The 26,866-nt window shown below is 47.9% G+C and overlaps 9 protein-coding genes across 9 annotated transcripts; 5 read left to right on the top strand and 4 right to left on the bottom strand.

The window, feature by feature from the left end:
* Positions 1 to 208: 208 nt before the first annotated feature.
* Positions 209 to 2,012, top strand: SPBC4.02c (Uncharacterized protein; the record flags this gene model as incomplete). The annotated part of the gene is made up of 3 exons (XM_031145749.1): positions 209 to 266; positions 316 to 363; positions 415 to 2,012. 3 exons carry the CDS (start codon positions 209 to 211, stop codon positions 2,010 to 2,012), a joined length of 1,704 nt encoding a protein of 567 aa, XP_031009644.1.
* Positions 2,013 to 2,492: 480 nt separating this feature from the next.
* On the bottom strand, positions 2,493 to 3,809 carry Slc25a29 (Mitochondrial basic amino acids transporter; the record flags this gene model as incomplete). The annotated part of the gene is given in 2 exon segments (XM_031145748.1): positions 2,493 to 3,486; positions 3,499 to 3,809. 2 exon segments carry the CDS (start codon positions 3,807 to 3,809, stop codon positions 2,493 to 2,495), a joined length of 1,305 nt encoding a protein of 434 aa, XP_031009712.1.
* A 396-nt stretch (positions 3,810 to 4,205) lies between these two features.
* On the top strand, positions 4,206 to 6,737 carry rhp54 (DNA repair protein rhp54; the record flags this gene model as incomplete). The annotated part of the gene is made up of 1 exon (XM_031145747.1): positions 4,206 to 6,737. The coding sequence occupies one exon, from the start codon at positions 4,206 to 4,208 to the stop codon at positions 6,735 to 6,737; it is 2,532 nt and encodes an 843-aa protein (XP_031009711.1).
* Positions 6,738 to 8,060: 1,323 nt separating this feature from the next.
* Positions 8,061 to 10,031, bottom strand: LHYA1_G000757 (uncharacterized protein; the record flags this gene model as incomplete). Its single annotated transcript, XM_031145746.1, has 2 exons — positions 8,061 to 9,850; positions 9,905 to 10,031. The coding sequence occupies 2 exons, from the start codon at positions 10,029 to 10,031 to the stop codon at positions 8,061 to 8,063; spliced, it is 1,917 nt and encodes a 638-aa protein (XP_031009708.1).
* A 726-nt stretch (positions 10,032 to 10,757) lies between these two features.
* On the top strand, positions 10,758 to 12,441 carry RRP14 (Ribosomal RNA-processing protein; the record flags this gene model as incomplete). Its single annotated transcript, XM_031145745.1, has 3 exons — positions 10,758 to 10,778; positions 10,834 to 10,917; positions 10,984 to 12,441. The coding sequence occupies 3 exons, from the start codon at positions 10,758 to 10,760 to the stop codon at positions 12,439 to 12,441; spliced, it is 1,563 nt and encodes a 520-aa protein (XP_031009707.1).
* A 777-nt stretch (positions 12,442 to 13,218) lies between these two features.
* On the bottom strand, positions 13,219 to 14,546 carry vps74 (Vacuolar protein sorting-associated protein; the record flags this gene model as incomplete). The annotated part of the gene is made up of 5 exons (XM_031145744.1): positions 13,219 to 13,269; positions 13,325 to 13,363; positions 13,443 to 13,900; positions 13,969 to 14,215; positions 14,274 to 14,546. The coding sequence occupies 5 exons, from the start codon at positions 14,544 to 14,546 to the stop codon at positions 13,219 to 13,221; spliced, it is 1,068 nt and encodes a 355-aa protein (XP_031009706.1).
* Positions 14,547 to 15,180: 634 nt separating this feature from the next.
* On the bottom strand, positions 15,181 to 15,834 carry nuo-12 (Acyl carrier protein, mitochondrial; the record flags this gene model as incomplete). The annotated part of the gene is made up of 5 exons (XM_031145743.1): positions 15,181 to 15,251; positions 15,311 to 15,359; positions 15,413 to 15,493; positions 15,545 to 15,562; positions 15,613 to 15,834. 5 exons carry the CDS (start codon positions 15,832 to 15,834, stop codon positions 15,181 to 15,183), a joined length of 441 nt encoding a protein of 146 aa, XP_031009705.1.
* Positions 15,835 to 16,232: 398 nt separating this feature from the next.
* On the top strand, positions 16,233 to 17,107 carry nuo21.3c (NADH-ubiquinone oxidoreductase 23 kDa subunit, mitochondrial; the record flags this gene model as incomplete). Its single annotated transcript, XM_031145742.1, has 5 exons — positions 16,233 to 16,501; positions 16,557 to 16,584; positions 16,637 to 16,729; positions 16,780 to 16,977; positions 17,030 to 17,107. The coding sequence occupies 5 exons, from the start codon at positions 16,233 to 16,235 to the stop codon at positions 17,105 to 17,107; spliced, it is 666 nt and encodes a 221-aa protein (XP_031009710.1).
* Positions 17,108 to 19,300: 2,193 nt separating this feature from the next.
* On the top strand, positions 19,301 to 19,855 carry LHYA1_G000752 (uncharacterized protein; the record flags this gene model as incomplete). Its single annotated transcript, XM_031145741.1, has 3 exons — positions 19,301 to 19,497; positions 19,577 to 19,663; positions 19,717 to 19,855. The coding sequence occupies 3 exons, from the start codon at positions 19,301 to 19,303 to the stop codon at positions 19,853 to 19,855; spliced, it is 423 nt and encodes a 140-aa protein (XP_031009709.1).
* Between the last annotated feature and the right edge of the window lie 7,011 nt (positions 19,856 to 26,866).

Raw genomic sequence — 26,866 nt, 5'->3', positions numbered from 1 at the left:
AAGCGAGAGCGAGCTCCAGAACCCTCGAGGCTGCCGATGGAAATCTTGAAGCATAAAATGCAACTTCATTCACCACATCCTCTTCTACACAATCACTCTAGCTAAATCCTGCGCCTGATTCAAAGTGTCTCCATTCTTCAGAAAGCTGTGCGGTTTTGACCCTATAGTCATTGCAAGAATGACTGGTCCTGCTAATTTTCCCCATGACATGCCGCAAACGGTCACTGCACTAGCTCGCTGGTCTGTCGCCAACAAGCAATTGCCTGGTAGGTCCTGGTTTTCTTCCTTTGCAATAAACCGACTGATAAGCTCTAGCTGCCGAGAAGATCAAAGCATTGCACGTCTATGATTTTGACAATACCCGTAAGTAGCCTTGCGCCCAGTTGGCAGACATTCGTTGACTTATATTTGCAGTCTTCAGCAGCCCTCTACCCAACTCGAAACTATGGAACGGTCCAACCATAGGCTTCTTGCAAACCCCAGAGTCGTTTACGAATGGTGGATGGTGGCACGACTCGAGGATACTCGCAGCTACTGGGGAAGGCGTAGAGAAAGAAGAGCCTCGCGCATGGGAAGGCTGGTGGAACGAACGCATAGTTGAGCTTGTTGAGCTCAGTATGCAACAAAAAGACGCCCTCACTGTCCTCCTGACCGGCCGCAGTGAGGATGGCTTCGGAGATCTTCTCAAGAGAATGGCTAAGAGCAAAGGCCTCGACTTCGACCTGATATCCCTGAAGCCAAAGGCGGGTCCAAACAATGAGCGTTTTTCAAATACCATGAATTTCAAGCAGAACTTCCTGGAAACCCTCATGGAGACGTATAAGTCTGCTGAAGAGATTAGGCTCTATGAAGACCGCGTTAGGCACGTTAAAGGCTTCAGAGAATACTTTCAGGGGTACAACAAGCGTCAGAATGGCATTGGAGGAAAGCCTACTCGCGGCCCCATAACCGCTGAAGTAGTGCAAGTTGCTTCTGGAGCTACGCTCCTGGAGCCAGTTGTAGAAGCCGCTGAAGTGCAGCGCATGCTCAATGATCACAACGATCACGTCGACCGAGCGAAACGTGGCACGCGCCTTCAGATCAAGAAGACGGTTTTCTATACTGGTTATTTAATCAACAACACTGACACTCAAAAGCTACTTACACTAGCCAACCTCCCGCCAAACATGCCAGATACTGAGATGAAGTTCCTCGCAAACAATATCCTCATCACTCCTCGCCCAGCCCCGGAAAGTATCCTGGAGAAGGTCGGCAATATGGGCAGCAAGACCGCCTGGGAAATTACAGGCACTGCAGTTTATGAGAACAAGATCTGGGCTGCTTCTGTCCAGCCTGTTCCCAAAACTAAACAGTACTACACCGAGAACCCAGTTCCAATTGTTGTCCTCGCTCTCCGCAAAGGCGCTCGTCCCATTGATGCAGGTAAGATCCAGAATTGGCAGCCTGTTCCACCAGAGAAGCAGTTTATTTTCGAGAGCACTGTTGGCGAGAAAGTTTTGCTTCGCATAGAAGAAGAGAACCCAGCTGAGAATGAGTATGAGAGTTTATTCCCCAACAAGTCGCTGAAACGCAAACAACACGATGACGACGAGTTCAGGCAATCAAGTGGCTCACACGGCAATGGTCAGAACTACGCAAGCGGTGGGCGAAATAACTATAACAGCAACCAGTCTTATGATGGACGTGGACGAGGACGTGGCGGCCGTGGTAATGTCACCCAGCGCGGTGGGCGCGGTGGTAGAGGCAACGGGGGAGGAAGAGGTAGAGGCGGGCGCGGGGGAGGCTACCATTACCGGTCACTAGACGACGTTGACAGAAATTCAAACTCTGGCACGCCACACAGCTACAATGCCGCTGTCGCTTATGAGGATTTCCCGCCGCTGCAGAAGCAGTATCAGACGCCACAGCAATTGGTTCAACAGCAGTTCCAGCAGTTTGAACAGTATCAGCAACAACAGGCGAAAGGTGGCAAGCAAGGTGGCAGTAGTAGTGCCGAGTTACAATATTCCTGATACGTTTTTCTTTGACTGGGTCATTCTTCACTGTATTTTGCCTCTGGGAGGACATGTTATGAATGTGGGCTTTGTAGGATTAGCGGCATATCATGAATTCGGGGTATGTTGTTTTGCTTTGCATGAATGGAGTTAGGGATGAGATCTCTGGCTGTCTACCGGCTTAGGACTCTTTTTGTGGATGCATTCGAATTGAATGCTGTTACGACTATGGGTGGTGTATGTTCATCTTATATCTTAACGAAATCCAAAGGCTTTTAGCACGATCAACCAATACGCATGTATTAGTACTTGCACTTAATATCCAAGTGCTCAGTTTCCTCTATCGACTCACTCACATGTACGCATTCACGCGGAAATTTTAACTTCTTACTTAAATCGTACCCGACTGGGTCTTCCTTATCTTCACTCAGTTCAAGACTCCAAGATGCAAGGTAATTTTCATTCTATTCGTTATCATCTAAATCTATCATCTATCATCTATGAGGGTATATCATTTCTCATGCCAGCCTTCCTCTCAGGATCAAGCTCTCTCATAACCCATTCGTACACAGCCCACTGCGCAGCATTGACAACAAAAGCCCTAACACTGCAAACAGCTAGGCCTCTGAAAAACACACCTGCCCCTTCAGCCCTATACGCATTCCTCGCAATCTCTACAGCACCCAGGCGTTTTGACAGTGCTGGGCTTGTTTCCGCTGAAGTTCCATTAGCACCTAGCAAAGCCTCGCTTTCAGCTGCATTTCTGAAGATATTGACCTGCGTCTGAACCCGTGTCTTCACAACATCAAGCGGAAACACACTCGCCCACGTAACTACGCCCGCCAGTCCCCCGCACAGCAGAACCTTTGCTGCCTCTTGTCCAGACGAGGTACTCTGCTTGGACCTCGACATCATGAGACGTGTACTGAGTTCATACGACCAGAAGTAAAACCCATACCCAACACTATCCCTCAACGCCGTTACGGCGCCGCCGAAATACATTCCCCGTACCCCTTCTGCACGCATAATTTCTTTCGTGATGTTCCAGCTTGAGCTAGTGGAGAGTTGAGCGCGGCATTTTACTAACTCGGTGGGCGTGCTGACGACCCAAGTCGCAAGTCCTCCGATCGCGCCCGCGAGCCACGTACTCCATAACCCGGCCGGTGTTCCTGCTGGGTTTGTGTTCAAAAATGCGGAGGTGCGGTTATAGGTTACGAAGAGCAGAGCATTGAGAGCCCCGTATCCGAGGATCGGGGCTGTGGCGCCGCGGATGAGGGAGCCTGCGGAGGAGAATTGAGAGGTGGGGGAAGGGGTGGAGGGGGCGCCTGTTCCTGCTTGCAGGCGTACTTTGAGGACATCGAGGGGGTTACCGATAATTATCCCAGCGGCGCCCGAGATGTAGCCCGCCCAGAAGTCTGCGGACATTGTACGTGTTGTTCGGGAGTCGTTTGTGGGATTATTGGGACATGGCGTTGGGATGTTAAGTTGGAAACTCGATTAGGACGCTTCAGATGTCCTCTTCCACTTCTTCTGTAGTGACTGCGCAAGGACTGGATCTGTGTGATCTCTTATAGTCTGCTTCGCGAGTGTGATCTCAGTCAAGAGTCCCAGAAACACAACCCCCCATCCAAGACCCGCTCTCAGCGTTCGAGGGAAATTCGTAGCTCGGACTGCCCCTTTGACCGAGGAAGCAATTGAAGGCTCGGTCCGCTTGATATATTGGTGATGGCAGATTTGAGTTGCGAATGCTCCCATAAGAATTGGAGTCTGGTAGCGGGCGAAGAAGAAATCTATTTGTGTTGGAGGCGGGGCCATTGGGAATTTAGGGCGGGGTAGCGGAAGGGAACGCGGCGTGAAATAAAATATGGGGAATAATACAGTAAACAATTGAGCGAAACTTTTTAGAAACGAGTGTCAATGTCTAGAAGTTCTCATATATTAGGACAAAAAGGATGAAGAGAAAATTAAAAGGGATGAGATATTTATGTTGCAAATATTCGTCATGACGATAATTTCACGGCGAGGTGTTCTTTGCAATTTTTTAGACAATCACGTGAATCTAGCACGTGCAAGCGCGTTGGTCTAACGCGTCGCGAAAGCTGTTGACATCCATCGACACATAACCTCAAAGTCGCATCAGGCAACCACTACGAATCAAAAGTATGGTGAAGAATGTTTGAAAAGTAACGAGTAGAATACTCGATCATCAAGATGATGATCACTCCTCCAGACGAGGTTTCGAGTACGCCAGTGCTGGGCACCAAGCGGACTGTATCACTTGCAGCAACTCCTCAAAGTGGCGACCGCTTGAAGAAGCCGTTCAATCTCACCTTGAGCGACGACAAGGAGAATACACCAGTTTCGACAAGACGGCCATCTGCTACTCAATCTGGACGATACACAGGAACTCCTCAATCCGCAAACCGACTCTCCCAACCCTTCAAATGTCCCGGATCCGCAACTATAACTCGAGCATCGGAGAAACCAACGCGAAAACGACGAAAAGTAAATTATAGCGGTGCTGATGGCGAGGAGGAGGATGGGGATAAGCCGTGGACGAACGAGGATAGGCTGGCACTGGCGAATAGAGATGTGAATCGATTCCCAGTCTTTGAAGTCAAGGACAAGGAGACTATGTTCCGAAAACGCTTTGCGGTGCCATTGATCAACAAGGACTCTGCAGCATACAATCCGAATCGACCTCCACCCACACTGGGACTGAGACAGGGGGCTGTGTTCATCGCAAAGCCATTGCACGACCCGAGCGGAGAGTTCGCCATTGTTCTGTACGATCCTACGATTGATGAGAAACCGAAGACTATTGAAGAGGCGAAGGCGGATGGCGAACCACCTAAGATTGAAGCTCCGCTGGTGCACAAGAGTCTTAGAGAGATATTGGGAATCAAGAAGGTGGTGGAGGGAGATCGGCCAAAGGTCCCCGTGGTTATTGATCCGAAACTTGCGAAAGTTCTACGGCCCCATCAAATCGAAGGTGTCAAGTTTATGTACAAGTGCGTTACAGGAATGATTGAAGAGAACGCGAATGGCTGTATTATGGCAGATGAGATGGGTTTAGGAAAGACTTTGCAATGTATTGCTTTGATGTGGACCCTATTGAAGCAGTCTCCAGATGCGGGCAAACCGACGATTCAAAAAGCCATTATTGCATGTCCTTCGAGTTTGGTTAGGAATTGGGCGAACGAGCTGGTGAAATGGCTTGGACCAGATGCCATCCAACCTTTTGCAATTGATGGTAAAGCTACAAAGGAAGAGCTCACTCAGCAATTACGGCAGTGGGCAATTGCAAGTGGCCGAGCAGTAACAAGACCTGTCATCATTGTTTCCTATGAGACATTACGATTGAACGTCAGCGAGCTGAAAAACACCAAGATTGGACTTATGTTATGTGACGAAGGTCATCGGTTGAAGAACGGCGACAGTCAGACTTTTACAGCATTGAACGAGTTGAATGTTTCGAGAAGAGTCATCTTGTCGGGTACACCTATCCAAAACGACTTATCCGAGTACTTTTCACTCATCAGCTTTGCGAATCCTGGCCTCCTTGGAACTCGAATGGAATTCCGCAAGAAGTATGAACTTCCAATTTTGAAAGGACGGGATGCTGCTGGCAGCGACAAGGACCAAGAGAAAGGAACCGAGCGCCTACGAGAACTTTTAACCGTTGTCAACAAATTCATCATCAGACGAACCAACGACATTCTTTCCAAATACTTGCCAGTCAAGTACGAACATGTCGTGTTTTGCAATCTTGCTCCGTTCCAGCTCGATTTGTACAATCACTTTATCCGCAGCCCCGATATCAAGGCGCTGTTACGTGGCAAGGGAAGCCAACCTCTCAAAGCAATTGGCATGCTGAAAAAGCTTTGCAACCACCCGGATCTCCTTAAACTCCCAGAAGACCTGCCTGGAAGCGAGGAGTTCTTCCCAGAAGACTATGTCCACAAAGATTCTCGAGGTAGAGATCGAGACATCAGGCCATACTACTCTGGCAAGATGCAAGTCCTCGACCGCATGCTTGCTCGAATTCGACAAGACACAAATGACAAGATTGTTTTGATCAGCAATTATACACAAACCCTCGACATGTTCGACAAGCTCTGCCGCCACCGTGGATATGGTAGTCTGCGACTCGACGGCACTATGAACGTAACAAAGCGCCAAAAGCTCGTTGACAAATTCAACGACCCCGAAGGCGCCGAGTTCATATTCCTGCTAAGTAGTAAAGCCGGCGGCTGCGGCCTGAACCTCATCGGTGCCAACCGCCTCGTGCTCTTCGACCCAGACTGGAACCCAGCTGCAGACCAGCAAGCCCTAGCACGAGTGTGGCGAGATGGGCAGAAGAAAGACTGCTTCGTGTACCGCTTCATTGCAACAGGTACAATCGAAGAGAAGATCTTCCAGCGACAGTCCCACAAACAGTCTCTCTCCTCCTGCGTCGTGGATTCTGCTGAAGACGTCGAGCGCCACTTTACGCTCGATAGTCTGAGGGAGTTATTCCAGTACCATGGCAAGACGACGAGCGATACACACGATACATTTAAATGCAAGCGGTGCAAACCGGATGGGAAGCAGTATATCAAAGCGCCGGCTATGATGTATGGTGACACGAGTACATGGAACCATTTTGTTAACGAAGGGATGAAGACCATCCAAGATCTGTTGTTGAGGCAGGAGGTTGGTGCGGATGAAGTGTCGGCTGTGTTCCAGTATATTTCGCATTGATTAATCTATTGGAGTACTACATCTCTAGATCGCTCTATGGTGTGAGAAAGGGAGTTCGGTTTCTGTCAGATGGGTTAGGCGTAGGCGTATTCGGTATGGCGCGGATATCGGATATCAGTTGCTTAGATTAGCTCTTGCGTGATACTATAGCATAGCGTTTACAACCTTATAAATGATATTCAAGTTCAAATGAGGTTTCGGGGAGCGGCAAGAGATGTATACAGTACTACATGAATACAATGGTAAGGCTGATTGGCGTAGTAATGAGGGTTAAAAACAAAAACCGACCGTTTGAACACGTACGTCGTTCTCCAGGAATATATTTCAGATAAGTCCTTCGTTGTGTTTGTATTGCTAATTCATGCTGTATGCAGAGCCCTTTTGGCACCTTTGTAAAACTGTCAGAGCAAAGGTCGGAGTAATTAATCAGACACTAGTGATCTGATGCACTATCTCGATACTCTTATCTAGCAAATTATAATTGCAGCACTCATTCATGTTGGGCAAGTTCAAGAATATGGCCAGGATGATGAAGAGACAGCTCCTCCAAGTATTCTTCTGAAGCTTATACTGTACCCAGGGGAGGTGAACTTGAACTCGACACTCGGCTTTTACTCAAGTACAGTTCTAGCAACGAAAGCAATTAAGTACGTAAAAGCACAAGATTGTAAAAAGGATCTACGCTTTTACGTACTTAATTGCTTTCGTTGCTATTAAAAAAGTAGTTGAGGCAGGCAAATAGAGCGAGAAATTAGAAAACAGAAAGGGGCTCTCCATTCCATGCTGTGTTGGATTTGATTCTGGCTTGCCTTGCATTTCTCAGGGCTCGAAGTCGTACTTGCTGTGAGGAGAACTGTGATAGAGGTTTTATGCAAGTTCTGAATATCATGAGTGCGTGCTACTCCCCGTTCGGCGATGATAGCTTTCATGTAATGTTGCACTTGCTTCGTTGACATGAGCCGACATGTGCTAGATAGAATCTTGAGGCAGGTACAGACATGAATATTACGAGAGCTGCTTTCTGTCAAACTGGCATCCGCGGGAAGATATAATTCGGGATCTAGATAGGAAACCACGGTCCAGACTCTGGGATAAAGTAGCTTAGAGAAGCTGGCTGATATTGGTACCATGAAAGCTAGGCAACGAGCTTCGATTCATATCGATATCCTGTGGGATAATCGACAGTCTCCATAGTAAACGTAGCACAAGATGGTCATGTAGTCTATAGTAGGTGTAGGTATCTTTGCCGCCGAAATACCCATTCCTAAAATTCTCCGCCTAAACCTTCGCCGACGTTTAGTTGATATATGCTTAAAAACCGGGTTATTGTGGGCTGTTGATATCCTCCCGATGATCAGACTCCTGTAAAATTGGTCGAGTTAGCTTTTTCCTCGTAGAATATCGTGGTAAATATGAGATGTTCGAACTCTGGAAATCGCTCCGAGGGAAACCCACCCACACACTCCACCATATCCCCATGTTTGCCGCGACTACGAGGTCTAACATCTTAAACCCTTCGTCGTATATGATTAACTTTCCAAGCTTTGCACGCTTGCCCCTGTTGCCCCCTCCGGCTTTCTCCTGTCCAAGGCTAAGGTCAAGACGGCTATCATCTTCTCCCACCCACGAGTCTGCTGCATATGAAGTTGCATTTGGTCGTTCCGGAAGAGGGGGGCGTTCTCCCTCATCACTTGAATCTGTCACCAAAGAATCATGATTCAGCCGAGGGGGAAGTGGAGGACGTTCGTCGTCATCATCACTTGGATACGTCGCTGCGTACGAAGTTGAGTGTGGCCGAGGCGTAGAATCGAGAGATGCTTTTTCTGACGATAGCTTGTTTCGAATATGACCTATCTTTGCTGACAAGCCAGAATCCTTGAATTCTTTTTTGATCGCGGATTTGGCAGAGGCGAAGACGGCTGCAGCGGGTAAATTGAAGCGCAGCTCACTCACAGTTGCAGATGAATGTGCGGTAGCCAAAGACTCTGTCGTAGTAGTTGGATTCGGCAGAGAATGCTTGCAACGCACTGTGCGACCAGCACCACCCGTGGAGAACTTACAGCGGCCGTTCCAGGGGCTGTAAAAGACATATCCCTTGGATGAAGAATTGTTTGGATCTCCACCAGGTCCCAGAGGAGTGTTTGCCAATGCCTCGGTGAAAGAACTCCCACTAAAGCTTCTGCCTCGGGCACCTTGTTTGCTGGACGCATCGGAGCCTCCTGTTTGGCGTTGACGAGTCCAGAAGCTAGAACCCTCCATACGTATCTCACGATCGAAGCTTTGACTGGGTAGTGCTTGCGATCCACCGGCCTCGAGACTATCTCTTATAGAATTAGACACAGATGATTGTCCCCTCATTGTAGTCATGTCTCCTAGAGAGCCAACAGGTTGTGGGTTGCGGAAGTATGTATAACCAGGACTTGTGAGCTGGATCGACATGTCATAGTATGGCTTCTTCGATGGAGATGAAGATTTTCCCTGTCGATCATTTCCATCATCTACAGTTGGTCGGCCAGAGACAGTTCCGACGTTCCACTGAGCACCAGAGGATGGATCACGGCGGATAATGGTTATTGAAAAAACATCATACGAACTTTGTCTAAGCTTGCCAGCATTTTCGAAGACTGGATCCTGAGACTTGTAGCTTCTTGCACTCTCCCTACTGACTCTTGGGTGGAGAGTTTGGTCTTGCGAGGTCCCTAGCGGTGTGTTCTCGGCACCAGGGAGTGGCTTCCTTTCAAAGGTCTTTTCAGTCTGCTGCGGGCGAGGTCCCAACGGCCGCCGTGGAATTGACTGTTTTACTTCAGTGGCGGGTGGGCGATCTGCTGTCAAACCGACAGTTGCCCCATCTCGATTTGAAAGATTCGTTGAAGGCTTTGCCAGTGGATTCGGCTGGTCAAGTGACGATCGAGCAGACTCTGGCACTGGTTTACGAAGTAATGGCTTCTGCAAAGACGCAGCAAGAGATTGCGTCTCTTCAGGTATGGCAGCATCGTCCTCTTCAAGAAAACGAAGGTCATCCTCAGTATTAAGATGTAGATAGTAAAGAGAACTAGCAATGTCCTCAGCAGTGACATTTTTCAGCAGCGGTCTGAGTGTTGTGAGAATAATATCTGTACGTGCTTAGCACCGTGACCCAAAACTAAGGACTTATCAGAGTGACCTACCTCTGGTGCCAGGAACCCTTTCAAGGTAGAGAGTCAAAGGCTTCCTCTGCTGCTCTGTTGGATTTCGAGGGTATTTGGGTGGGTTGGAAGCAAGCCGTGTAATATCGGAGAGCGAATTCGCCTCCATGGTGGGGGGGGGGGGGCGGGGGCCTCGGCGTCCAGGTCCAAGGTTTTATTTTGAAGAATGGTAGAGGACATATGAAGAGAGCTTTGCTCCCGTAGCATGAGGGAAGAGAGAGAGTCTTGTATTAGTATTAGAGTTTCAAATGCGTTGTCTTGAACCTGGGGGACAGGCAACGATTTAACGAATGTGGTGCTTCAGCCCAGGCCAGGGCTCTGGGTTACAAACGAGGCGTGGCAATCGGTGGTCTGAACTCGCGGGCCATTGTACTGTACTCGTAGTCCAGCGACGAAACATTCACCGACGATGCATTCTACTTATTGTATTGTATACGTAGTTAGAGTTTGTGAATATATCGCTTGTTGGGGCTGAGAGGGTCGGCTTTGGATGTATTGTTATCTTGATGCTGCGTAATATCTGAGGCTGAGTAGTATTTATTTTATGAGCGAGTGTGCACTGTGAGGGTAGAGGCGTCTGGGCTGGGCTGGGTCTCCTTATCGTTCAGGGGTCTACTCTATTTTAGCGCCAAGCTTAGTTTAAGCGATGTCGAAAAGTTCCATCACACTACTAGAAATATTCTTACCTCTAAAAGTTCGAGCTTGGTATTATTATAGAGCGCGGCAATCATTGTTTTCGACAGCACAGCGTTGTGCTACAATTGACCAGAGACAGAACGATACTCTGTTTATAACTAATTATTCTCATCGAAACCTTTCCACCAACGCCTGCACTATGGCAGAGAGTTCCCTCCAAGTTCGTCGACTTCCCCGCCTTTTCAAAAGAATGCAATTGACCCAATTTTCTACAGGATCGATTGCGGGAGCACGCCGAAGCTTTCGACGGTCTCTTGTCTCTCATACCCGCGAAACACTACTATGGAAAAGATAATAGTGTATGTTAAATCCGAAAAGTCTCAGTCTTTTCTTCAGTCAATCCCGACTAATTCGTCTCGCCCTAGGATCAATGGAAGAAGAAGAAGCAAACCAAAGAAGAAGCTGCCGCCGCGAAACGAGCGAAACTCGATCCTGATTCCGAATCCTCAAAAACAGCAAAGGATGTCATGGATGAACGAGAGCGAGCAAGGAAGAGAAAGCTGGAAGAGATGGACGAGTCGGACATCGAGGGCGTGGAAAAGGAAAAGCCCATGCAGGGCTTGAAGCAGCCACAAGACAAGAAGGCCAAGAAGCAGAAGGTGGCGAATAATGCAGATGCGTCTAAACCTTCAAAAGACAAGCCGGAGTCCGCTGAGAAAGCAAAGTTAAATTCTGGTGATAAACGGCGGCTTAAGCAGGAGCGGAAGAAGGAGAAGAAACAGAAAGAAGAGCAGAAGAAAGATAGGAGCAAGAAAGCAGCTCCTCCAGCGATTGAATCGACAGACGCGCCAACCGAAGAGACAGTTGTAAATGGTGAGAAAGATAGCGAAGAAGCTGCTGAGGTGGATGAGGAGGATCTTCCTGGGGGCGAAATAGGTCACTTTGAGGCCGAGGGACTGGAAGAAGAGAAGGCCGACACACCAAACTCTACACCTCCAAGTCCAAACCCCCTTTCACCAACCTTCGACCACCCAACAGATCCAAGCGCCAGTACCTCCACATCCTCCGTCATCCCACCCGCAACTGCGCCAAAACACATCAAACTCCCCACAGACCCAGAACTCCTACGATCGAGATTAGCAGCCCGAATAGAAGCCCTCCGAGCAGCACGCAAAGCCGACGGACCCGATGGAGCCCCTGCGAGAAATCGCCAAGAGCTCATGGAAGCACGGAGGAAAAAGGAAGAACAGCGACGAGCGCATAAAAAGGAGCTGCGCTTGATAGCCAAAGCAGAAGAAGACGCCCGCCGCGAAGTAGCTCTAGCGTCAGCCCGAGACTCCCCAGCATCGAGCATGATGTCCCCCTCCATCCACTCCCCGCCCCACAGTTTCTCCTTCGGCCGCGTAGCCTTTGCAGATGGCCAGCAGCTCGCCGAAGACCTCTCTACACTCCAAAGCGCGCCTAAGAAAAAGGGACCACAAGACGTGAATACCGCGCTGTTAGCTAACGAGAAGAAGCGCCTGCGATTAGCTGGCCTCGATGACGAGAAGCGCGCTGATATCGAAGAGAAAGACCTCTGGCTGAACGCCAAGAAGCGCGCACACGGCGAGCGAGTCCGGGACGACAATTCCCTGTTGAAGAAAACGCTGAAGCGGAAAGAGAAAGCTAAGAAGAAGAGCGAGGGTGAGTGGAAGGAACGGAAAGAAGGAGTTGCCAAGAGTCAGGCGATGAAGCAGAAGAAGAGAGAGGAGAATCTTAAGAAAAGGCGAGATGAGAAGGGGGGTAAGGGCAAGGGCAAGGGGAAGTCTTCGTCTTCAGGGAAGAAGAGTAAGCCGAAGAGTAGACCGGGGTTTGAGGGCACTTTTGGAGGGAAGAAGAAGTGAGAGAGGCAGATAGATATATGCTGCCATTTTATGTTTGTTACTAGCGGTTATGTTTCTTGCCTGAGTAGGTTGAGCGATCACACACATACTACTAGGCATACCAGAATGAAAATGTCTGAATCCGAACCCTCTATTTCTGTTACTAATTTGTCAACGTGCCGGGAATATGTTACGAGTTTTATGCATCCGCTTACAGTGCACTGAGGTGAGATAATGGTCACGAAGATGCGAATTTCGAGTCTTACATCGTAGGCAGAGCTGCCATAGTTATCACTACCCTGAGAAGTAAGCACGAGGAAGTATTTCCTTCAGTGCTTAGCTTGAATCCCGTTTCCTCTGACTTTCGATTTAATCCGACAAGCACAAAAGCCCTAACGAACGTGAATCGCTCTTATATCTCCCAAGAACGAAAACAGCACTAAAAGAGTGTTCAACCCGTGTGAAGAGCCGCTCTCAACATCAACATCAATTTCACAGCAAGGTCAATTAACAGCACAGCAGAGCACAGACCAATTCAGTAGATATAGATTCCTCATCATACTCCCAAACAGAGAACGCAAGCAAAACGCACCAACAATATATCTTATCTGTACACCCGAAGCACAAATATCAAAGAAGAGAGAAAAGGCTTGCAGCCCCACGCCGAGGGCTTTTTGTGTGCAATGTACGGTAACTGTCTGTGTTTTTCTTGCTCGCTTGTTACGACAATATAGAAGGTCATTGCTCCATACCCACCGATCCATTCTATCCCTAGCACTTACTTAATATCATGAGCGGCTATAGCAAAGAGTCCAGTCGTGTAAAGACGCTCAGACATGCTGCTACGACCTGGGAGGATGTTAGTATCTGCTGGTGAGTGAGTATTAGGATAGGGGGTGCTTACCTCAAGCTGCAACTCTTTGTCCTTGCCGTTGGTGACCTCCTATGAGTAATGTTAGCATATGTTTCAAGATTATGTATAAATTTTTGGTCAAAAATCGGGATTCTTGCGGTTCACATACTTCTGTAATGACTTGTCCCAAGTTCGCACCCACTCCTCCAGAGGCACCACCCGTCCTCTTTCCAAAAGGCCATTGACTGTATTCTGCCAGCAATTCGTCAACCTGAGCAAAAGCACGCTCTCTAGCTTCATGACCCAAAGTAGCAAGTGCATTCTCAAGCACATTAGCAGCATACGCCGCGCACACCATCGCAATCGTTCGGGTGTATCTAAATTCAAGATTTTCAGGGAGGAATTGACTTCCGGGAAGAACGACGGTTCGTTGTGTAAGGACATTTCTAACTCTTCGTCGGATCTCCTCTTTAGCTCCTCCATCTGCCACAGGGTGTGTTGCCATGTCGAATAGGAGGAAGTTTCGCTTTTCTGTACGGAGGATGCCCTTGTCTACCAGTCCTTTAGCCAGTCGTTCCCGGACTTGCTTCAATTGGTATCCGATTTTCATAAGGTTCCATGTTTCACCTAAATAAGTATATCAGTTAGCAATTGCTCCCTAGAGAAAATAATTCTTCAGGGCTAGGCAGCCTTACCACTCATCAAGTCAATCCACGAACTGACGCTCATCTTCTCGCTGGCCTTCATCATCTTCAGCGCCTCATCCAGGAGGACTTCCCCAGTCAATGTATCGTCGATAACCTCAATTACTCGGTCGGCCAGGGGAAACCGCCGCCTTGACGAATCCTTCTGCATGCTCACGCGCCCTCTGAAAGCAAGCTCGATGACAATACATCCTCGAAGCGCATATGATATGTTATCGTTCCAAAATGACAAATAGCCCTTACATATGTTAGGCCGTTGCGCAGGTAAAGAATTGCGTCTCCCTTAGCTAACTTACTTGCTTGTCCTTCAATCCGAGCAGCAACACTTCCTCCATCAGCGTGAGCTTAGGCTGCTTGCTCCGCTCAGCGCTCTCACTTATATCCCTAGGGTCAAAGGCAATCTTGTGTCCATTCTCGCTGTTCTCGTATGAAGTTTCTGGTCCGCTAGTGTCGCGGGAGCCGCCAGCCTTGGGCGTAGGAGAGGCCACACGACTCGAATCTCCATTCTCATTCTCGCCTCCAGCTGCTCCTGCACCGCCGCCTCTTCTTCGCGTGAGTCCTGATGACATATTTTAGGGTTGCTGTGCTTTGTGCGTCGTTGTTAAATCGAAGTGTTGGGACAAGGGGGGGATCCTCCTCAGTGGCATGCGAGTAAGACAGGGACAAGGACAGGTCTCCAAATTCCCATTTATTCACCCCAATTCGTCAGACTCCAGGGGTCCCACACAGCGTGAATCAGACTTTCCGGAGAATCGTGTGTTTCGTACTATTCGCAGTCGCAAATGCTTTGCGGGGCGCTGTTGGTGGTTGGAAGACGATTCAAGGGCATTTAATGAAGCTGTCGCGCGATATCAGGTTTGTCGGCAGGGATGTTACATTTTTAGTGGGTCGCATACATATTTGGGACGAGGCTACAAGTACCACCTACCCAGGCCAGGCCAGGTACTCTTGTACTTTAGTGGATGGTGAATGGTAAGAACATGTCAATATGTTAGAAAGACAGCGCCAAGAGTAAGATTGTCTAGTCATTTTACAGGTGCGCAGAATCCATATGCTGTGGTGAACATATCGAGTCTGTACAAAGTTTCCCCTTGGGTTTATCCCCCCATTGCCATGCATCAAGTTCATACCCCAAATACCCCCTCTCTTCTCTCCTTAATGTACATACGTAGCGTTCAGTGAGCTATGTCCCAAGTTAGATTGTCATGCATATAAAAATGAGTGTACGGACTTACCATCTGGTTGTGCAAGGATGTATTCAACGGCCTTGTCAACTGTCGGACGTATTAGACTTTTTGCACATATATATGAGCGACACCAAATCTTGACTTACCACTGTGAATGGCATCCGCCTCCTTATCCGGAATCTCAATGCTGAATTCCTGTGCTCAAAGTCAGAGGTTGGCCTGCATGTTCCCAGATTCCGAAAACTAACCTCTTCAATAGCCATCACAACCTCGACGGTATCCAAACTGTCCAGACCCAGATCGTTGGCAAAGTGGGAAGAAGCTGAAAGCTATATCTTGTCAATGCCATGTATGAATCGTAGCTTCGGTTCATATCGTACCTTTGTAGGGTCAGAAACCTGAGATTTTGATTAGCATAAGTTCTCTCAAAGCAAGGGTGAAAGCTCACTTTATCAAAGTTCTTCAGGAGGTCAATTATTCTCCCCTCAACTTCTGGTTTCTCGAGGCCAGCGGCAGCAGAGTAACATCTCGCAGCTTGGAAGGCGGATGGGGCGAATTGTGACTGCTTGACGAAAGAGCTTGCGAGAGCCGGGCGCGCGATTGGGCTTGATCTTCGGACTGCCTGGCAAGTAGCACTACGTGCTGATCTAAGGAGAACTGTTCGCAACATATTGAGGGTGGTTTGAGGTACAAAAAGTGCTTTGGGTGGATGAATGGTAGAGATTGATGATGTTGAAGCTCTCGGGCTCGCACATCTTCGAAAGCTTAGCTCCGTTCCGTTTTTGACACGTGATCTCAAGTAATTTGGGATTTGAAAATCAGCCTCAGCGCTGAATTTTATTTTTAGTTTTTAACGCCTGAGTTATTAAGCTCATTTCGTAAACTATTTAACATAAGTAAAGGCCAATAATAGTTGTTTTGGTGGCAATTGGAGCTTAGTCAAACAGGCCAATCAACGCTGCCGTATTTATACGCTGATAGAACTCCGAATCTCAGGATCCATGATCCCCTCTTCAACAACAATTGCCACGAGCAACCCCATCAATGGCATCCGCAAAGCCTTTAACTATGCTCGTGGTTCGCAGCCGACCAACGGCAAGGCTCTCGAATACGGCGCGCATCTTTTCACCCACCTCTAGCTCTCTCGCAGCTTTCTCGACAACTGGTCCTCGCGGCGCGACCCCTGCTGGACCTCCACCCGCTGGCTTCCGGTTGCCAAAGCCTGAGAGATGGGATCAGAGCAAGGAATCGACGTTAGACAAGGCAGGAAAATACTTCCTTTTGACTGAGATGGCCAGGGGGATGTACGTGGTGCTGGAGAACTACTTCAGACCTCCGTGAGTCTCGCCATTGAGCTTCGAAATCGCGAGGACAGCTGCTAACACACTGTAGATACACTATATACTACCCATTCGAGAAGGTATTTGATAACGAATGATTTCTGGGCAAGTGGCGAATACTTACGGACATAGGGCCCCATCTCCCCCCGTTTCAGAGGTGAACACGCTCTACGAAGATACCCAACCGGTGAAGAGCGTTGTATTGCTTGCAAGCTTTGTGAAGCCGTAGGTCTTCCGCAGTGTACCCATGAACTCGTTCGCTGATTAAATTCAAGATCTGCCCCGCCCAAGCCATTACGATCGAAGCCGAAGAGCGTCAAGATGGAAGCAGGAGAACAACCCGGTACGATATCGATATGACAAAGTGCATCTACTGTGGTTTCTGCCAAGAGAGTTGCCCAGTTGATGCCATCGTTGAATCGCCGAATGCCGAATATGCCACTGAGACTAGAGAAGAGCTTTTGTACAATAAGGTGCGTAACCTTGGACTCTCATCTAATGCAATGTAGTGCTGACTCGATATAGGAAAAACTTCTTTCAAATGGAGATAAATGGGAGCCGGAATTAGCAGCAGCAGCCAGGGCAGACGCTCCTTATAGATGAGTTTTCATTGTCGTTCTTGTACATAAGAGAATACTCTAGCAACTACATGTCTACTTCTCCTACGTGATCAAGACTTGTCTCAACCACCTGTGGATTTGTGCAGGCAATATGCCAGCTTAACAGACGTTCATCCTTCATACTCTATCAAGTGATCAAGATTATCCAGGCCTTGCCGTTTTGTCTTTATTCTGCTTCAAATGGGTTCGAATGAGGATTAAGAGTGCTCCTACAGTGCAGTTAGAGGCTCATATCCTATGATTCATGTAGGTGATTCATGACACACTTCCATTGACACAAGATGGTCGGTCAATGAATCACCAGGTCCTTCAGGTTGCTTATGGGAATCATTGGACTTTCAAGAGATTTCGCCTGTCTACAAAAGCTTAAGCACTGGCCTAAACATATACCTCTTTTCTTTTCAACAACAATCCTCGGCACTTCCTGTTTCCGTCTACTACTCAAAATAAATCTGTCATCACTTGCAACTCACTCGCCACATCCCGTTACTATCTAATACCAGCTACGAATGCTTCGTCGTTCTGAAATGGCCTCCACAAACTCAGACTTTCTCCTGTAAGCATACCAAGCCTTGGTCTTAATATTGAAGCTAACAGCACCTAGGACCCTAGGGAGTGACCTTGTCGAGATCTCCGTCGGTGGTTCAGAAAAGTGCGACGATCAAAAATGGTCCAGCATTTCATTTACAAGAAGCTCCTCGAGAAGATGCTTCCTCGCTTCCTTGATCTGTACCTCAGGGAGGAGACCCCCAATACAGTCATTCTGCGTGACCTCGAACCCCATGTCTTCGGTGTCCTCATCAAATGGCTTTTCAATGCCGGTACCGAGCTAGAATATGAGTCCGCTTTCGGTCTTATTGGTCTGTATGGTTTCGCCGAGTCATTAGGTGGAAATTCCTTGATGGACGACGTTATGACTGCTCTGTACTCTAAATACGAGCGCAACACCGGGAAAATCATGCCAGCTCTCTACACCTATACATACAACCACACCAAACCCGGTTCCAAGCTGCGAGACTTTCATGTGAGCCTTTTCGCATGGGAATTGTTGGGCTCGGTACACGGCTGGCAGCAATACAAGGAAATAGCGGGTAATATAAAGGATTTGAGTGATGATCTGTGGCCAACACTGGCCAAGATGTCTCTCGACTCATCACTTTATATCCAAGGGCTCTGCAGGTTTCATGTGCACTCTGAAGAAGCAAAGGAGACGTGTCCAGGAGCTTGGAGATTTCCAGAGCAGTATTCGTTTACCCCTTACGGATCCTTCGCCGGCTCTGCTGGCTATGGCTCTCGACATACTTGGAGGAGCACCAGTCAAACTCGCAGCGTCAGCCCATACCTCGATAATTGGGCGAGCCGCCAAGGATCCACACAACCAGCCCGTTCCCGGGGATGTTCTCGTGTCAGATCTCCCTGCCCGCATAGTGATAATTGGGTTCCGTCTTCGCACATTCCTTCGGACCACGCTTCTGGTACAGATGGTGGCTTGGCTGAGTGAAGAAATTTGTTTCCCAGCACTCTTGGTATTCGTCTGAGAATGGATCCCGCGCTGCCTCTGCGTACTAGACTGAGCAGGGCAGGGTTCACCTTCGATGGATGTGTATTCAGTAGCGATCTTACACATCGTTTTCGTTGAGCTTTGCATGGAGGTGTAGGCGGGGGCATTTAAGGTGCTGGGGAGCATATCTTTTCAATGGATTTGCTCAACAAAAGTTTCACCGTTATGCATACAGACGTAGAAGCTATGGTGTTTTTAAAGAAAATGACTTTGACTTTAATATGGCGATATATGTGCTTAAATATTTGAGGTTCTTCTTGGCTTTCTGTTTTGCTTCTGTATATGGTGGCTGTATTGTAAGTGTATGTATGTACAGTATTTCGACCTAGTCGGTGAAGGCGAGCATTGACTCCGAGATCTTGAGACAATGTTCCACTTCAAATGAACTGTAAGAGTCTTCCAATATAGTGGTGGGCCGAGTTCAGAAAACATTATATCTCTGTCGCAGAACGCTCTGTTCTGCTTGGACCACTGTTTTGTCACGTGTGAGGTTGCCTTTGACCCCCAGTTCTTGTCTAGCCCTTACCCTTACGCGATTGGCTTTAAAGTGAAGAGCCTCCAGACTTCTATATACGTACTTATAAATGTGTAATATCTTACGTGAGGGTATTACTCATGAATGTTTCCAATAAATACGCTAGCGCCTATTGGAATCAAGAACTCATGGGGGATCTAGGTTCACCTGAGCTTGCCGGAGCAGACACCTCTTCTTCAATCTCAATCTCGTTGTCCATCTTCCCTTTACAGCACATCTTCAGCACGTGGAGTCTTCCTTTCGCTACCGACCTCGTCATTCCTCTGACAGATCAGCAGTGGTTCTCGGAGGCTCAGAAAGTAAGTCTTCCTTCCTGGCGCTTCATACATGGAATATGAGCTGATGTCCCTGTCCAGAATATCATTGTCACCAAGGGCTTCTACCATGACTACCAAGTCAATATCTCCCGATGCGGACGCAAATGTTGCTCCTAAATTTGGACTGTGAGTGCCTCAGGAACTGTGGATGATTATCGTGTGGTATTAATATGCCATAGGGAGCTTGGGATTGGCATGGTCGACATTCTCGTTGGGCCTGAACAAAAGGCTTTCCGAGTCCACAAGCACCTGCTATGTACTAAGGTCCCCTACTTTCATAAGATGTTCAACGGCGGATTCAAAGAAGCTTCGGATTAGGCGGCTAAGATGCCAGACGACGACCCGGTCACATTTGGCCTTTTCCTCGAATGGCTCTATGCTGGCCGCCTTCCCCGATTCCTAGCAACAAGGAAACGCATACAAATTTATCTCGAACGCGTTAAGCTGTACTGCTTTGCAGAAAACATTGTGTCTCCGAATCTCATGGACTACACAATGACCATGATCTTTTCTAGCAATCTTCGGAACGGCACACTCCCTGCATTCGAGCCAATCACTTTCGGTTACCAAAACAGTCCCTCTCATTCTCCTATGAGGAAATTCATGTCGCTAGCAGTACATTATATAGTCACAACGTGCTCTGAAGCAATTTGGTCCAATGAGGATATCTGCACATTCTTGATAGTGGGTGAGGAAAGAGTCATGGACGTGACGAAACTCCTGAGAAACTCCTGAGAAAATCCAGTGGCAAGACCGCTCAAAGCCCCAGCAAAATGGCAGTCTGCATCTTTCATGAACACCCGGAGACTGAGGAGTGCCTGTTTAAAGTTGAAAAGGTCTGAGGTGATAGCTTTAGGTTTGTCAAAAAGTTAGGACCTCCAAACTACATCATCTTGCTTGTTGTACAAAGAGATGAATCATTAGCTTAGTATCGTGGAAGGATGTCTATTAAGTCATATCTTACATCAACAGGGAATCTTTGATGGACTAATACCAAGACCAATAACAACAGACCACTTTCCTGCGATTTATTTCAGCACGACATCATCTGAACCGTTGTGCAGTGCACGCCACACATGTCGTCTAACGCCTGTCAAATGATCTTCACCTCGTCCAAGATATTCAGAGCGTTGCATCCGTCAGAGTTTTCGGGTAGTCTTCAATTCGAAGACCTGCCGGCATCTACACTCCTGTGGATATGCACATAAGGCAAGTCCACACAAGAGTTCCCTATGAATGCTATGATCTTCTCTCTTCCGTCCCTTAATATGGTCCCACCCCTCCAAATGATGCACATTCCCCCACCACGTCCCATGCATCTGGAGCTGCCCCCCCAGGAGGTCTGTTCAGCGCTTCCTGCGAGAGATAGTGCCAATCGTGCGCAATTCTTGTCAAGCACGTCAAGTGCGCCTCCTCTTCCTAGATGTGTGTCAGCTACACGGACTAAATACTCTATGATATATTCTTTATTATATTTAACTTGAGCAAAGCAAAAGTTAGGTAGAGCATATTAAGCTATATATGGATCTACTTAACGGTTAATTAGTAACTAGTTACGCAAAAGAAATTACGCGAAAGTAATAATACAAAATTATAGGGCAAAAACGTGGCCCTATCAACTAATGTGTTGTGGTATAAATCAAGTAAAATGGTAGATAAAAGCTGTCAGGATCCGGAAGGACGTACTCTGTACTTTCTAATTGTAGCTTCAAATGCTTGGAACTAGCTTCTCAAATGCCACGAGTCTTTTAGAATGATTACTCCACTAGGCAAGGACAAGCTCTCTGAACATCATCGAAAAGGAGGAATGTCACGTGACTGTTAGGGCTTGGCATGGCGCTAAGACGAAAAGCTGTATGAATAGGGGCTTCCATCTCTAAAAACTAACGCAAGAGTCTTTCAGACGCTTACACATTCTTAATTTCCTTACCCCTAAAAGGAACCCAGAAACTCTAATACCTTCCCTTTCCTCTCAGAATTAATTGCAAACTCCACTAAACCACAATCACGCTTTCAACATCATGCCCCTCATCCTTCATTGCCGCCAAACCCATTAACCCTAACCCTGCGTGGCGTTGCTGCGGTCAGTTCTTGTAGTCAGTGATCTAGCTTGAGACAAGAAATGATTTTATCGGCAAGCAATTTTGGCTCAGAGAGCATCGGCATATGTCCCGTAGGGATTCTGATAACCTCGGACTTGGCAAGTCCAGAGCACATCTCCTGGACCTGAGGTGAGATTGTGCGGTCATGCTCTGTAAGGATATAGCTGCTTGGAGCCTTTTCCCATCCCGTATATGTGCACTCGACACTCCAATCATCCATCAGGGGTTGGCTCTTGATGAAGGGCTTGCAGTGTTTTGCAGCGACAGCCGGATCAACATCAAAAAAGAACTTGTCGTCCGGATCTTTGACCCACGTTTCGCCGTCCTGCATAGGAGTTTTCGTGTCAGTACTGTATCCGCGATCTCAAGGTACCTATCAGCTGCTGGCAATGAGGCGGACTTGCCTTAGCTTCCCAGTTCGTGGGAGGATGCGGTGCTCCGACGGGCAAAAGACCACCAGCAATAAATATGAACCGCTCAACACCGCCCCCACTCGGTGCAGCAAGTTTCTGGCCGACCTCGAGATCTTCCGTGGCCATAGCCGATAGAAACGCGCCAGAACTATGACCGATGAGCACCAGCCGCTGCCCTGCTTCCACGAGTGGCTTGATAACTGCGCGAATGCCCATCGCATCGTCGAACATATTCGGAGCACCGGGGCTGCGCGTGCCTGTTGAGGCAAGCTGGGCGAAGACAATGTCCGTGAGCGAAGGCTCCGCCTTTTTCAGCTCGTCGACAAGCAAGTCGTATGGGCGCGGGCCTAGCCAGAAACCAGGGACGACGACGATTGTTGGGACGACCATGTTCGCGGTGGTGGTGCTTTGGGCAAATGAATGTGAACTGCTGATGATGTCCTTAGCTTGTTGTTTGATTTCGGAAGAATCAGTACTGTAGCATGCGTTACAGGGCTTTATTCTCCGTAAGGTATGTATGGGAGGTATGGATGGCTCTAGGTATGTCTTATGAGACTGAGATGAGGCTTCAATAACCTTGTTAGGAAGAGTCTAATAGTAATAATAATAACAAGAGACCGCAGGTGCTCTACCTATCGGAAGCTCGTGGTCCAACCCAACCCAACAGTTGCATCGGCTGCAAGCAAATCGTTACCGTACCTATGCCCGGCACTACTTATGCGTTACCGTTACACCAGCATCAGGCATCAGGCATCACCGGCTAGGGTCGCTCTCAGCGGGCTAAAGGACAGGGATGAACAACCACCAACATACATCAACCTATAGGAAATATAAGGTAATATAATGTAATAATATAATTCTGCAACTCCCTGTCACTCCCATCCATGCCACAGCCGTGCAGTTCAACCACCTTCCGTAACGTTCCACTGGGCACCTGGCATATTGCATTGCTTTGCAAGGGCACCCACCAGCTTCTGTAGCAAATCGCCATCGTGATCGTGGGTTGCCACTGCCCGTTTCATGCAACTTGCACTCACTCGTCGGAGTTGTTTTGCATGGCTACTGTACAGCCTAGTGGATATCTATCTTAACCTGTATGCAAACGTATGAGTGACTAGCTGTGGATCTAGCCAAATAGGAATATCAAGTACGTGCCCGGAGTACATCTCAAAGAACCAGGATATGTACCAGGTGCTTCTTGATAGGACAGATTACGACAGGATGATAGAGCTGGTTTGGGAGCTTCTTACGAGCCTTCGTATGGCGCACTGTGGTGGGGTAATTGCAGTCAGAGTGGGCAAGGCTGTCAAGACTGGCACCAGGAACATGTACTGTACTGCACTGTACTGTAAGAACATCTTGACAACATCAAGGTGAGATAACAGACAGGGCTGACGAACTGCCGAGCCGTGCTGTGCCGTCCCAGACGTCTCCCAGTGGCTCTAACGGCATGATAGCATACATACCCAGGCTTCATTACTTCAAAATTACTCGATTTGAGGACTTGAAGATCACGAAATTATCTCTCCATGACGATGCAACAACAGCAAGAAGATTTGTATCTTCTTTCATATCGCCGGGACAACGTTGAAGAAGATCGTCGCCTGGACACCCAGCACGACAGAATCACACATGCCATTTTGGAAGGCCATTTAATACATCCATCCATTCCAAAGTCACAGATAACAGAATCTATTGCTGACCTTGGCTGCGGTACTGGTATTTGGCTAGAAGATGTAGCAGGCGCGCTGTTTGCCGACCGCAAGCCTTATACAGCGGATGAAAGCTCCCCTCTTCTCGTTGGCTTTGATGTCAACGCTCATGCTTTCAAGCCGAACCCAACCCATAACGTACGACTGGTTCAGCATGACTGCACTAAACGATTTGATCCCAGCTACATTGGCAAGTTTGACCTTGTTAACATGCGCGGTCTTGCGTATGCATTGACACCAGAAGCCTTCTCTCATGTCATTGACAACGCAACCCAGCTTCTGAGTTAGAATATCCCACTTCCGATCTCACAAGCACAACCTGGCTGATTGTAGTATAGGGCCTGGGGGTTATCTACAGTGGCTTGAGACTGAGACAAGACTCTTCAAAGTGTACCCTGAGACGCCAGAGATTACTGAAGCACTGAGCTCAATCAATTCTGAACGTGAAGAGCGTCAGCTCGCTCCGTAGTACGTTTGCTTATATTCTATTTACTGCGGCGTGGATTTTTCCGGCTAACCTTTAGCACAGCCTCCCGCACTTCATGCTTCGGCAGGTTTTGTCTTTGAACTCCAAGTCAGATGTTTTGCAGCCCAGTGGAGATCTATTGACAATCCTCCATTTCAACCTCTTACCTGGAGGTATCAGTAGAGAGGGACGATCGGAGGACATCATTTTGAACAATAAATTCTCCGAAACGGTCCTCGAAACGGTGAAACTCCTATTAAAAGCTTCCTGGCTTCATCAGGAATCGCATGAGGCAGACGATTTATCTGGTGGGAAGAACAGCACGAGACTTAGTCAAATGGCTAAATTTCAGGGGCTGATGGATTTCATTGATCAGGCTCGTAAATCTGATAATATCAAGATGGGTGGTTTCTTCCCTCAATTGATTGCACAAAAATCAACAAGTCTTTGAGGAGAGCTTGCGAAAGAAAGTTGAAGTCTTTCAATACTTAGATCTGATCCTCCCGGCACATTTTGACTTCCATGATCTCTTTCCTGCCCTTCGTGACTAGACACTCGTACGAAAACCAATTCTTTCGCTCCATTGTATTTCTAGTTGGCAACTCCACCACCATAACACTTTCTGCTTTAGGGTGGGCTATCAAGATCATGCGCTCCTGGCAATCGCTCGATCCCATGCTCCTCTGTAGTAAATATCTGATGTTCCGTCACCCAATCTTTCAAAGCATCAAAGTCACGACACTTGTGCTGACTGGAAAAACCGAGTTATTAGTCCATGCTTGCCGGTGCAGATATTCAATCAAAGAATCAGGGAAACGTACACGCTGAAGTCTGGAAAAGGCGCTGGATGTCCTTTGACCCAGACATAGGTCAAAATGCCCGCATCGGCGTCACACATTAACTACAGGTAGTTAGCATCTTTTTTTCTTAATCATTTTTCTTGAGCTGTGCGAAAGCGAAGCGTACCTTTTGCCGAAGATTATCAACACAGTGATCTTTCCAACCATCAGTAAATGTTTTGTGTACTCAAGTAACAATGAGGAGGAATCTACCAATATGATAACGCAAGGTCTGTGGGCTGTCTTTCCAAGCCTCTGCCTTATCTTTGTAGTAGGATTCGTACGATGCCTGTCGCAGGAGGTCGAGACAATGCAACTGATGCAGCGCTTCTACAGAGGCCATGTAGCCGCCCCCAATTTCTGGTACGAGCTTGACCGAATATTCGGCAGAAGCATTTATGGCAAGTAGTTCATCCTCGGAAATATTTATAACGCCTCCTGTGAGCATTGTTTAGTACGCTATATGTCCATGAGTAGATATGAGAGAATACCATCTCCGTATGTAATACTATTCCAGTGTTCATCAATAGACGGACTGGGCGTGCCTTTGAAAGCATTGGGGGTAGAAAAGCTACCATCAAAACGCTGGTAGTGACCTGTGTTTCTTACGGCTTCGAAAGCGGGAGACCACATTGGCATGTATTCCTCACAGTTGCACTGCGCCGAATTGCGAAGCGAGAGTGAGCCCTTCAGTAGTATGGAGCAAGAGACGAGAAATAATATCAGTTGGAAAACCCAGAAGTATGTTCGATATTGGAATCGATGTTCCGAGCGACGACGTGAACAATTCTCGTCATCATCCTCATCGCCGAAGTCTTTGTGGTTTCCAAGGAGGTTCTCTTCAGAAAGTTCGTTTTCGGAGTACATGATTCTAGAAACTGGGTGATAGATGGCACTTCTGTAGCAATATTATGAATAATAGTGAAGTTACACGGGTTCTCACACATGTGCAAGCCTCTTCTTACCCTGAAAGAAATCGCCGTTGTGAGCAGGTATGCCGGGCAGATATGCCGGACAGATATGCGGGTGCTACAGCGAGCCCTATACCGTTACATGTGCAGGTGACCTCCAACATAGAGCTTACACACTTCAATGCACATATTACAAATTATGCACCTCATCGAGATCAAAGCCGGATAAATAACCCAGGGCTATTCAAGGTAGGTCCGAAGTACTTCGTAAGTGGCGGTAAGTCTAAATCGTGGTGTCAATCAATATCAAAGCAGGAAATTCTCAGAGCGAAGCGGGACCAATACATACCCAGTTCTTCAGAAACTAACAACGGAGTGATTCTACATTCACACTTGACAGGCCTATGGAGTAAGCTTGTGATCAAATATAAAGGTATAAGAGCGGCTTCTCGTTCTTTTCCCGAAATAATTGAAGTTCTGCCTCCAAACAAAATCTTTCATCCTCCAAACTCACTCACGAATCAGCCCACTTCCAGCCATCATGCAATTCAAATCTATCCTCATAGTTTCTCTAGTTGGCGCTGCCGCTGCCGCTCCAACAGCCAATTCTAAACTTGATGCTGTCGTCAATACTCGCTTCGGAGCCTACGAAAACGAAGCTCGCGACGCTTCACCAGAAAACGCCGTGGTCAACACCCGATTTGGAGCATATGAGAACGAAGCTCGCGATGCTTCTCCTGAAGAAGCCGTAGTGAACACCCGATTTGGAGCATATGAGAACGAAGCTCGCGATGCTTCTTCTGAAGAAGCCGTAGTGAACACCCGATTTGGAGCTTATGAGAATGAGGCACGCGAGGCAGCCACCGAGAACGCCGTGGTCAACACT

Source organism: Lachnellula hyalina (genome assembly GCF_007821495.1).
Source record: "Lachnellula hyalina strain CBS 185.66 chromosome Unknown contig00003, whole genome shotgun sequence".
NCBI classification, from domain to species: Eukaryota; Fungi; Ascomycota; class Leotiomycetes; order Helotiales; family Lachnaceae; genus Lachnellula; species Lachnellula hyalina.
This window is presented reverse-complemented; position numbering and strand designations above follow the sequence as displayed.